General features: G+C 42.2%; 1 protein-coding gene across 4 annotated transcripts in view; it reads left to right on the top strand.

Moving 5' to 3' along the window:
* The window catches only part of camkk2 (calcium/calmodulin dependent protein kinase kinase 2), a 58,292-nt gene that overhangs the window by 32,340 nt on the left and 12,887 nt on the right, over positions 1-13,065 (top strand). For all 4 annotated transcript variants that reach the window (XM_062958732.1, XM_062958734.1, XM_062958731.1 and 1 more), the window contains exons 4-12: positions 1,161-1,208; positions 2,235-2,288; positions 2,445-2,496; positions 3,076-3,209; positions 3,352-3,388; positions 3,562-3,583; positions 6,171-6,259; positions 6,397-6,596; positions 12,150-12,203. In XM_062958732.1, coding sequence (XP_062814802.1) covers positions 1,161-1,208; positions 2,235-2,288; positions 2,445-2,496; positions 3,076-3,209; positions 3,352-3,388; positions 3,562-3,583; positions 6,171-6,259; positions 6,397-6,596; positions 12,150-12,203 — 690 coding nt within the window. The remainder of the gene's footprint in view (positions 1-1,160; positions 1,209-2,234; positions 2,289-2,444; positions 2,497-3,075; positions 3,210-3,351; positions 3,389-3,561; positions 3,584-6,170; positions 6,260-6,396; positions 6,597-12,149; positions 12,204-13,065) is intronic.

The following is a 13,065-nucleotide window of genomic DNA, read 5'->3' as shown; positions in this document are numbered from 1 at the left end:
TGTTGGTTAAAATTGTTTTTATTTTTAAATATTGTATTGTTCTTTCATTGTTGTTGTTGTTGTTGTTGTTTTTGCACTACAAATAAGACATATGCAGTGTGCATCGGAATTTGTTTGTATTTTTTTTCAAACGATAATCCGGCCCCTCAACAGTCTGAAGGATTGTGGACCGGCCCTCGGCTTAAAAAGTTTGAGGACCCCTGAGGTACACAATCTATATATATAAAAGAGTGATGGCATCACGGCGACCAACAAAACAACAAAACTACAGGCCCCCCAACCTCGAAATTTGACAACACAACCCATCATCCACGCCTCTAGGTTGATACAACAAAAAGAAAAGAAAAATAAAGTCCTAATTAGAGGGAGAGGAATAATTGCTTTTATCCAATTGCTGCCAGTTAGAAGGCTAAGCTCCTCCAACTTGGTCTCCTAGCAACCCAATAAAAAATAATAATAAACACTAAAAATTAATACAATAAAATACTATAATAACAGAAAATAACTAAAAATAATACAAGAAAATAATAAAATATAATAAATAAAAATATAACTTACAATAAAATTAATAAAAAATTGCAAATAACGTCAAATAAAAATTACACAACAATTTTCAACCAATACCACCACCACTTTGCCACAGCAACGCGTGGCCGGGCACAGCTAGTAGAATATATAGTGTTATCTCACCTATCGCGGGGGTTACGTTTCATGAAAATCCATGAAGTAGGGACACTAGGCTTCTCCTTCGGAAGAAAGTAGAAAGAGGGAGGAAGGAAACACCTTAAATGTATATTTTAATGTATAATTATGTATATTTTAATGTATATTCTTAATTTTATTGTAATTTTTAATCTTGATGGATTTTTAAATTTGATGAAAACTGTTTTTTGATGTGTATGTTTATATTGTAAGTTGCCCTGAGTCCCCTGATGGGTGAGAAGGGCGGGGTAGAAGTGATGTAATAAATAAATTAAATAAATAGGTACTGAACAAGTATAAGCTTGCGTAAACCACCTTGAGTCCCCTTCGGGGTTGAGAAAGGCGGGCTACAAATGTGGTAAATAAATAATAATAAATAATAATGAGTAGTCGCACACTGCCTCCATTAATGTTTCCATTTAGTTGCTCCTAACTGATCCTTTCCTTTCTTCTTCTAGGACTGCGTGCAGCTCAACCAGTACACCCTGAAAGACGAAATTGGAAAGGTGATTTAAAAAAGACCTTGCAAACATGGCACATGTGTATATGGAGTGGGAATTGGAATGATAAGGGCATATGCTGGGGTCAAGGAGCTGAAAGAAAAGGCAAATCGACATAGAATTGTCAAGAGGATAGTAGGTTAGATATAAGTAGTCCCAGTTTTCTTAGCTCTATATATTTGAAGCAGTGGGAGGGGCATCAGACCATGTGACTGGTTCATTGACTGCTTAGAATGCTTTTTAAAAGGATGACAGTTGAGGAATGTCAGTTGAGGCTTGGGTCTGTTTGAGTACGGAAGCCAGTGAAGGAAGTTAGAAGTCAGTTGAGGCTTGGGTCTGTTTGAGTACGGAAGCCAGTGAAGGAAGTTAGAAGTCAGTTGAGGCTTGGGTCTGTTTGAGTACGGAAGCCAGTGAAGGAAGTTAGAAGTCAGTTGAGGCTTGCGTCTGTTTGAGTACGGAAGCCAGTGAAGGAAGTTAGAAGTCAGTTGAGGCTTGGGTCTGTTTGAGTACGGAAGCCAGTGAAGGAAGTTAGAAGTCAGTTGAGGCTTGGGTCTGTTTGAGTACGGAAGCCAGTGAAGGAAGTTAGAAGTCAGTTGAGGCTTGGGTCTGTTTGAGTATGGAAGCCAGTGAAGGAAGTTAGAAGTCAGTTGAGGCTTGGGTTTGTTTCAGTATGGAAGCCAGTGAAGGAAGTTAGAAGTCAGTTGAGGCTTGGGTCTGTTTGTTTGAGTATGGAAGCCAGTGAAGGAAGTTAGAAGTCAGTTGAGGCTTGCGTCTGTTTGAGTACGGAAGCCAGTGAAGGAAGTTAGAAGTCAGTTGAGGCTTGGGTCTGTTTGAGTATGGAAGCCAGTGAAGGAAGTTAGAAGTCAGTTGAGGCTTGAGTTGCTTCGAAGTAGACTATTATTAAAGAGAGCTTTCTGCTCTGAGATCCTCAGATGTAGAGTGAGTTATACATATTTGACTGCTATTCATGATTTTCAGCGTGATGGTTCCCTTATAATATTTGGTGGGTTTTTCTCTCTCCCGTCTCGGTAGGGCTCCTATGGAGTTGTGAAGCTGGCTTACAACGAGAACGATAACACCTACTATGTGAGTAATGGCGAGCCAATGCGTGGTAAAATATGGAGAAGGGTGGAATGTTTGTATATTGGGGCTCCCAGTATCCACACGACGGAAAGTGTTTCCCTGGCTTCATTTTGAGGCTCTCCAATGGTTTCCTGACCTTGGTGCCCTTTTTTCTTGCAGGCAATGAAAGTCCTTTCCAAAAAGAAACTGATGAGACAAGCAGGGTTCCCGCGTAAGTGAGAGTCGCTGTCTTTGTTTCTTAAATCTCGCATTTCCTACTCATTCCCCGGACTCTCCGTTTACTAAAGTGAAAACAAACGTAGTTAAGGCCGGATCTACACTACCAAGTAAGGCCAATGGACATGGAAATTGAGAGGGAAGATATACAATGGGAAATAAGTAACATAGCAAAAGAAAAGTACAATGTATTAAGGGAAGCAAGAAGGAAAGTGTTACAAAAATGGTACAGAACTCCTGCACAACTTTCACGTTTTTTACCAGGGATGAAAGATAGGTGTTGGCACGGTTGTGAACAAAGAGGGGTGTTTAATCATATGATATGGGAGTGCGATCGGGTACAAGAATACTGGAGAATGATTGAAGGAGAAATCAATAGAATGCTAAATCTACAAATAGTAATAGTTAATGTCCTAGGCCGAAATTTCATTACCCTTTTATATATATAGATTATTTATCACCAGAGATGCCGAGACCCGAAATCTGCTAGATCAATAAACTATAGAGCACGAGACTCGAAATATCTGGCCCCTACTAAGACGTAACCCTCTCTGGTCTGTGTTGCCTCAAACAGGCCGCCCTCCCCCTCGCGGTGCCAAGCCACCCCTGGAAGGCTTCTGCCAACCCAAAGGGCCCATTGAGCAGGTCTACCAAGAGATTGCCATCCTGAAGAAACTCGACCATCCTAACGTCGTGAAGCTGGTGGAGGTGAGGCCTTGTTTACATCACTTGCACAGTCCTGTGATAACTGTAGTAACATCTGTCCCAAGAATGTAGGTGAATATGGTCTGTCTAACCATCTATGTCTTTCTTCTCCTTCCCGCTCTCTCTCCTCCCATTACATGGGCAGGTGCTGGATGATCCCAGTGAAGACCATCTATACATGGGTAAGAAGCCCTTGCCTCCTCCATTTTTCCATGACCCCTTTTCCCCATGAGAATGATGGTCTTCCATCAGATGTCAGATGTGAACCATGGTAGTCTCATTATTATCAAAAGCGATTAGCTTTGTTTTGGACCAGTTTGTCTCCTTACAACCCCCACTTTCTTTTGTCTTTCAGTGTTTGAGCTGGTCAAAAAAGGGTAAGCTTGTCCCTCTTCATATTAATCCATACCAGTGATTCCCAAAGTGGGTGCTGGAGCGATCCAGGGGGGCGGTGATGGCACCTATTAGAACATGGGGGCGGGGCCAGGGGAGGGGCGGGGCCTCTTCCCAAGTGCCAGAGACAAGGCTGAGCACCTGAGGGGCCCGTTAGGACACACAGGGGGCGGAGCTAGAGGAGTGGGCGTGGCTTCTTCCCAAGAGCCTGAGACAGGGCTGAGGATCTATACCTCTCCTGAGGCGCTTGTTGGGACACAGAGGGCGGAGCTAGGGAAGGGGGCAGGGCCTCCTTACAAGAGCCTGAGACAGGGCTGAGCCTCTATACCTCTCCTGAGAGGCCTTGTAGGACTAAAGGGCGGGGCTAGGGGTGGAGGCGGGGCTTCTTCCCAAGGGCCCGAGACAGGGCTGAGGATCTATACCTCTCCTGAGGCGCTTGTTGGGACACAGAGGGCGGAGCTAGGGAAGGGGGCGGGGCCTCCTTCCAAGAGCCTGAGACAGGGCTGAGCCTCTATACCTCTCCTGAGAGGCCTTGTAGGACTAAAGGGCGGGGCTGGGGTGGGGGCGGGGCCTCTTCCCATGAGCGTGAGACAGGGCTGAGCCTCTGTAGACCTCCCCTGAGGTGCTTGCTAGAACACGGGGGTGGGATATAGAGGCCCCGCCCCCTCCTCTAGCCCCGCCCCCTGTGTCCTGGCAGGCACCGCAGGACAGGGATAGAAGCTCAGCCCTGCCTCAGAGCTCGTAACTCCGCCCATCCCAGTCCTGGCTGCCCATTGGTGGCCCCGCCCACCTTCCCCTCCCAGCCCTGCATCTTGAACTAAGAGAGAGGTTCAGCCCTGCCCTCTTGAGCAGGAGCCACACCCATCCCTCTAAGCCATGCCCACATTTCCAGGTAGTATTTTTTCTGGAAAGGGGGCGGCAGGCCAAATAAGTTTGGGGGCCATATATCTCACACCTCTGAGGATACCTGCCATAGATGTGGGCAAAACGTCAGGAGGGAATGCTTCTGGAACATGGCCAGACAGCCCGGAAAACACGCAACAACCTAATAATAATAATAATAATAATACAGTGTTCCCTCACTACTTCGCGGTTCACTTTTCGCGGATTTGCTGTTTCGCGGTTTTTCAGTAAACTCTAAAAGAATATTATAAATCATAAAAAATTACAATTTACAGCCAAAGGGAGAGAAAAGGAGCCCAAGCGGCAACGGGAGGAGAAGGAGGTGATTTATCAACACACGATTGGTTGATAAAGACTTAAAATAGTGTATAACTTCTAAAATAATGTATAAATATTAAAATAAATATGGTGTCCCTACATCACAGAGTTTCACTTATTGCGGGTGGTCCTGGAACCTAAGCCCCGCAATAAGTGAGGGAACACTGTAATAATAATAGAATCAGAATAATAGAGTTGGAAGAGATCTCATTGGCCATCCCGTAATAATAATAATAATAATAATAATAATAATAATAATAATAATAATAATGATAATACACTTGGGAAGTGTTCGACTTGTGATTTTGTGATATGAAATCCAGCATATCTATCTTGTTTGCTGTGTCATAATAAAATACTAATAATAATAATAATAATTTTTCGTGTCAGGAGCAACCAGAGTTGCTTCTGGAGTGAGAGAATTGGCCGTCTGCAAGGACGTTGCCCAGGGGACATGTTTTGATGTTTTGACCATCCTTGTGGGAGGCTTCTCTCATTTCCCCGCATGGAGCTGGAGCTGACAGAGGGAGCTCACCCGCGCTCTCCCCGGGTGGGATTCAAACCTGGCAGCCTTCAGGTCAGCAACCCAACCTTCAAGTCACGAGGCTTTTATCCCCTAGGCCACCGGAGGCTCCACTAATAATAATAATAATAATAATAATAATAATAATAATAATAATAATAATAATACACTTGGGAAGTGTTCGACTTGTGATTTTGTGATACGAAATCCAGCATATCTATCTTGTTTGCTGTGTCATAATAAATTATTATTATTATTATTATTATTATTATTATTATTATTAATAATAATAATAATTTTTTGTGTCAGGAGCAACCGGAGTTGCTTCTGGAGTGAGAGAATTGGCCGTCTGCAAGGACGTTGCCCAGGGGACATTGCCCGGATGTTTTGATGTTTTTACCATCCTTGTGGGAGGCTTCTCTCATGTCCCCGCATGGAGCTGGAGCTGACAGAGGGAGCTCACCCGTGCTCTCCCTGGGTGGGATTCGAACCTGGCAGCCTTCAGGTCAGCAACCCAACCTTCAAGTCACGAGGCTTTTATCCCCTAGGCCACCGGAGGCTCCACTAATAATAATAAAAATAATAATAATAAATCCAGCATATCTATCTTGTTTGCTGTGTCATAATAAAATAATAATAATAATAATAATAATAATAATAATAATAATAATTCCAGCATGTCTATCTTGTTTGCAGATAGATGTTGTTGTGTCAATAATAATAATAATAATAATAATAAAAAAAAAATGTTTGTGCATTGGCATATCTTTGTCCCTAACAGTTCAAAGACATATTTAGATCCATTAGTTTAACATCTGTCATTGCAGGCCTGTGATGGAAGTGCCGAACCTCAAGCCTCTGACCGAAGACCAGGGCCGGTTCTACTTCCAGGACCTGATCAAAGGCATTGAATACTGTGAGTTCCCAGAACCCTCGGCACTTGGCCCTAATAGCTTGTACATGGATATAATAATAATAATAATAATAATAATAATAATAATAATAATAATAATAATAATAATAATAATAATAAATTTCCCTTCTCCTCCGCAGTGCACTATCAGAGGATCATCCATCGGGATATTAAGCCTTCCAACCTCTTAGTCGGAGAAGACGGACACATCAAAATTGCAGATTTTGGCGTGAGCAATGAGTTCAAAGGCACCGATGCCTTGTTGACCAACACGGTGGGCACGCCGGCGTTCATGGCTCCAGAAACCCTCTCGGAAACCCGGAAAATATTTTCTGGAAAGGTAAAGAGAGATATATACTATAGTTTTCTACCATTTAATACTGACTTGACAGCACTCTGCTACTATCACACAATAGCAGCTGTCAGAATTTAAGACTCATCTCTTCAGGCAGGCCTCTCCAGTCAATTATTATTATTATCCTTATTTTATTTATTTATTTATGACAATATTTATATCCCGCCCTTCTCACCCAATAGGGGACTCAGGGCGGCTTACAATAAAACACCTATTGTATATACTCAAATATAAGCCTAGTTTTTCAGACTGAAAAAGCCCCCCTCGGCTTATACTCGGGTGAGGGTCCTGGTTGGCTTATATTCGGGTCAGCTTGTACTCGAGAATATATGGTACGTTGATTATTTTTCTCTATTATTATTGGTATGATTACATTTATTTATCTATTTATTTATTTATTTGCAGTATTTATATTCCGCCCTTCTCACCCCGAAGGGGACTCAGGGCGGATTACAATGAACACATATATGGCAAACATTCAATGCCAACAGACAAACAACATTCAGTTTTTAGACAGACACAGAGGCATTTTTTTTTAAACATTTTTCCAGCTTCACGATTCCGGCCACAGGGGGAGCTGTTGCTTCACCATCCATTGGTGGCTGTTCTTCCTCATTCTTTTCCTCGTGAGCAGTTTTATGGTGTTGTAGATTAGTTAAATTAGCCTCCCGCATAAAGCGTACCTAAATTTTCCCTACTTGACAGATGCAACTGTCTTTCGGGGCTGCTAGGTCAACAGCAAGCTGGGGCTATTTTTTTTTTTTTAAAGGTCGGAGGCTTAACCCGACCCGGGCTTCGAACTCCTGACCTCTCGGTCAGTAGTGATTTATAGCAGCTGTTTACTAGCCAGCTGCGCCACAGCCCGGCCCCATTTTCTCTATTATTATTGGTATTATTACATATATTATTTTTCTCTATTATTTTTTGCTGGACACGGGGGCTTTGTGTGCCAAGTTTGATCCAATTCCATCTTTGGTGGCATTCAGAGTGCTCATGGATTGCAGGTGAACTATATATCCCAAGACCTACAATTCCAAAACGCCCAGGCCAATTCCCCTCAAAACCCAGCAGTATTCTAACTTGGGCATATTGGGTATGCATGCCACGTTTGGTCCAGATCCATCAGTGTTTTGGTTCATGGTGTGCTCTGGATGTAGGTGAACTACAACTCCTATAAATCGTGGCGAATTCTCCCCAAACCTCTCTAGTGTGTTCAGTTGCTGATCAATTCCTCTGTTTGCTGTGTGCCATAGAGGCTTGGTTCAGGGGGTGAACTGAGTATCTGAGTGGAAGAACTACTCGTGTGCTATAAATATAATAAACAGAGAATAAACAATGCTCATTCCAGTGGTATTGTCGGCATGTGGAACTCGCCGCAGTTGTGCTTTGTCTTCTCATACTTGATCCATCTCCCTGGACAATAAAGGCAAGCGGGAGCTTATGAATATGCGAGGCATGCGGGGAAGGTTTTTTATTTGTTTCCGTACTATACAACATGATCGTCCCTTCTAAGTTTGTTTTCCGAGCCTTTATTATCCCCCTGCTATTATTAAAGGCAGGATCATATCTCTCTCTAGCATTTCTCGTTGGATATTTTTAAAACATATTATCTATAATAATAATATTAATAATAATAAACATCACACAGTCCTAGACACTTGGGAAGTGTCCGACGTATGATCCAATGCAACGGACAGCAGAGTATCTGCTGTGGACTCATCTTGTTGTATTTCAAATAATAATAATAATAATAATAATAATACGAAATAATGATACGAAATCCAGCATATCTATCTTGTTTGCTGTGTCATAATAAAATAATAATAATAATAATAGAAATTGACAAAATTACGATCTGTCAACTGCAAAAGGCCACCCTACTGGGATCTGCACGCATCATCCGAAAATACATCACACAGTCCTAGACACTTGGGAAGTGTTCGACTTGTGATTTTGTGATACAAAATCCAGCATATCTGGCTTGTTTGCTGTGTCATAATAAAATAATAATAATAATAATAATAATAATAATAATAATAATAATAATAATAATTGTGCGGTTTTCTGGCATTGTGTATTTCTGCCGCTTCTGTGACTGTTCATTTGGGTTTTAATGATTCCGTAGCCCACTTGTCGATGGATGTCCAGAATCAGCAGCATCCACCGCGGTCCTTTTTATCCTGGGCGACGACCGAGCCAGTATAGACTTCGTTTGGGTTTGATTCTCCATAATGCTAATGGGTTAGGTGCTCTTGGTTGTGCTCCTCAGCTGAGGCCTCTCTGGCTTGGTTGGACCTGCCGGTAGTTACACTACCGCCAGCACAGCCCTCAGTCATCATTGGAGCAGCTAAGCCCCCCCCCCCCCCCCCCCCCCCCCCACGTCAAGGTGGCACCACTCAGCCGGCATTTGGAAACAATAGACATTGACAAAATCACGATCTGCCAACTGCAAAAGGCCACCCTACTGGGATCTGCACGCATCATCCGAAAATACATCACACAGTCCTAGACACTTGGGAAGTGTTCGACTTGTGATTTTGTGATACGAAATCCAGCATATCCATCTTGTTTGCTGTGTCATAATAATAATAATAATAATAATAATAATAATAATAATAATAATAATAATATACATTACATATCTATCTTGTTTGCTGTGTCATACAACGTTGTTGTGTCAATAATAATAATAATAATAGAAATTGACAAAATTACGATCTGCCAACTGCAAAAGGCCACCCTACTGGGATCTGCATGCATCATCCGAAAATACATCACACAGTCCTAGACACTTGGGAAGTGTTCGACTTGGGATTTTGTGATATGAAATCCAGCATGTCTATCTTGTTTGCTGCGTCATAATAAAATAATAATAATAATAATAATGCCGTGCCAAAAGATCTCAGCTGGCATTTGGAAACAATAGACATTGACAAAATTACGATCTGCCAGCTGCAAAAGGCCACCCTGCTGGGATCTGCACACATCATCCGAAAATACATCACACAGTCCTAGACACTTGGGAAGAGTTCGACTTGGGATTTTGTGATATGAAATCCAGCATATCTAGCTTGTTTGCTGTGTCATACAATAACATAATAATAATAATAATAATAATAATAATAATAATAATAATAATAATAATAATAATACATCACACAGTCCTAGACACTTGGGAAGTGTTCGACTTGTGATTTTGTGATATGAAATCCAGCATATCTATCTTGTTTGCTGTGTCATACAATAACATAATAATAATAATAATAATAATAATAATAATAATAATAATACATCACACAGTCCCAGACACTTGGGAAGTGTTCGACTTGGGATTTTGTGATACGAAACCAGCATATCTATCTTGTTTGCTGTGTCATAATAAAATAATAATAATAATAATAATAATAATAATAATAATAATAATAATAATACATCACACAGTCCCAGACACTTGGGAAGTGTTCGACTTGGGATTTTGTGATATGAAATCCAGCATATCTATCTTGTTTGCTGTGTCATAATAAAATAATAATAATAATAATAATAATAATAATAATAATAATAATAATAATACATCACACAGTCCCAGACACTTGGGAAGTGTTCGACTTGGGATTTTGTGATATGAAATCCAGCATGTCTATCTTGTTTGCTGTGTCATACAATAACATAATAATAATAATAATAATAATAATAATAATAATAATAATAATAATAATACATCACACAGTCCTAGACACTTGGGAAGTGTTCGACTTGTGATTTTGTGATACGAAACCAGCATATCTATCTTGTTTGCTGTGTCATAATAAAATAATAATAATAATAATAATAACTTTATTTGTATTCTGCCCTATCTCCCCAAGGGGACATTACAGGTTATAGAGAACAACGTAAACATTCCCAAGACCCCACAGACATGGCCACCACCCAAGGGAAGGCTTTCATCCTAGATTTTATATTTTTTCCTCCACCACAGACACCCCAGTGTTTCTGAATCTCTCAATTGGTGTGGAATTTACATGACCCTGCCCACTGTCTCTCCCTTTTTTTGTTGGTGGGGAACTGACCTTCCTTTCTGGGAATTGTAGTTCACCCACAACCAGAGAAACTGTGACCTCCACCGATGATGGATCTGGACCAAACTTGGCACACAGAACCCCCATCACTAACTCAACTTACTGGAGGGGTTTGAGGGACTTACTCACCATAGTGGGAGTTGTAGTTTACCCTACAGACAGAGAGCACACTGGACCCCACCGATGATTTATCCAGAGCAAACTTGCCCAACATCACAAACTTTAAGTACTGAAGGAGTTTTTCGGGGTTAACCTGGCATGATGTGAGTTGTAGTTCACTCACAACCTAATGCATTTTGTACAATTAAAAAATTGACTTTTTCAAATAACCTGAGCAACGTTGAGTACCCAAGCTAGTTATTCAATAATAATAATAATAATAATATTTATTATTATTATATATATAATTTATATATATATAATTTATATCTTCTATATACAGTAGAGTCTCACTTATCCAACACTCACTTATCCAACGTTCTGGATTATCCAACGCATTTTTTTAGTCAATGTTTTCAATGCATTGTGATATTTTGATGATAAATTCGTAAATACAGTAATCACTACACAGCATTAATGTGTAATGAACTAGTTTTTCTGTCAAATTTGTTGTCTTAACATGATGTTTTGGTGCTTAATTTGTAAAATCATAACCTATTTTGATGTTTAATAGGCTTTTTCTTAATCTCTCCTTATTATCCAACATATTTGCTTATCCAACGTTCTGCCGGCCCGTTTATGTTGGATAAGTGAGACTCTACTGTATATAAAAGAGTGATGGCATCAGGGCAGCGGACAAAACAATAAAACTACAGGCCCCCCAACCTCGAAATTTGACAACACAACCCATCATTCACGGCTCTAGGTTGATACAACAAAAAGAAAAGAAAAATAAAGTCCTAATTACAGGGAAAGGAATAATAGGTTTTATCCAATTGCTGCCAGTTTGAAGGCTAAGCTCCGCCCATTTGGTCTCCTAGCAACCTCCTCAGCCCAGGGGACAGGCACAGTTAGGCCTCACTTCGGCCTCTTCCACAGATTAGCAGATTTTAACTGGATTATATGGCAGTGTAGACTCAAGGCCCTTCCACACAGCTATATAACCCATTTAGAATCTTATATTATCTGCTTTGCACTGGATTATCTTGACTCCACACTGCCATATAATCCACTTCAGTGTGCATACTAAACATAAAGACTACCATACAACAGACATTCAATACCACCACTACCTCAACAATTTCTCACCAACACCACCAGACAACGCCACAGCAACACGTGGCTGGGCACAGCTAGTATATATATATAAAATAATAATAATAATAATAATAATTTTATATCCTGCCACCATCTCCCCAGAGGAACTCGGGGCGGCTAACATGGAGAATGAAAACCTGGCACTTTGGGAGATGGCGGATTCTAATAAATTTCTCCCTTCTTTCCCCTTTCCCCCCCTCAGGCTCTGGATGTTTGGGCGATGGGGATCACGCTCTACTGTTTCGTCTTTGGGCAGGTACACAAACTCTCTTCATTTTCCCAAAGTAGGGAGAGGCATGCAGATGGGTGAAGACATAAGCGGACTTTATAACACTACACAAAGTGTAGTGCAGTGGTTCCCAAACTTATTTGGCCTGCCGCCCCCTTTCCAGAAAAAATATGACTCAGCACCCCCTGGAAAGGGGGCGTGGCTTAGAGGGGTGGGCGTGGCTCCTGCTCAAGAGGGCGGGGCTGAGCCTCTCCCCTAGTCTAAGATGCATGGCTGCAAGGGGAGGTGGGTGTGGCCACAAATGGGCGGACAGGCCTGGGATGGGCAGAGTTACGAACTCTGAGGCAGGGCTGAGCTTCTATCCCTGTCCTGCGGCACCTGCCAGGACACAGGGGGCGGGGCTAGAGGAGGGGCGGGGCCTCTATACTCCACCCCCGTGTTCTAACAAGCGCCTCAGGGGAGGCTCTTGGGAAGAGGCCCCACCCCTGGCCCCGTCCTTTAGACCTAAAAGGCCTCCAGGAGAGGTATAGAGGCTCAGCCCTGTCTCAGGCTCTTGGAAGAAGGCCCCGCCCCCTTCCCTAGCTCCGCCCTCTGAGTCCCAACAAGCTCCTCAGGAGAGATATAGATGTTCAGCCCTGTCTCGGACTCTTGGGAAGAAGCCACGCCCACTCCTCTAGCTCCACCCCCTGTGTGTGCCAACAAGCGCCTCAGGAGAGGTATAGAGGCTCAGCCCTGTCTCGGGCTCTTGGGAAGAAGCCACACCCACTCCTCTAGCTCCGCCCCCTGTTTGTCCCAGCAAGCACCTCAGGAGAGGTATAGATGCTCAGCCCTGTCTCAGGCTCTTGGGAATAAGCCACACCCACTCCTCTAGCTCCGCCCCCTGTTTGTC

This window comes from Anolis carolinensis, chromosome X (assembly GCF_035594765.1).
Source record: "Anolis carolinensis isolate JA03-04 chromosome X, rAnoCar3.1.pri, whole genome shotgun sequence".
Classification (NCBI taxonomy): Eukaryota; Metazoa; Chordata; class Lepidosauria; order Squamata; family Dactyloidae; genus Anolis; species Anolis carolinensis.
This window is presented reverse-complemented; position numbering and strand designations above follow the sequence as displayed.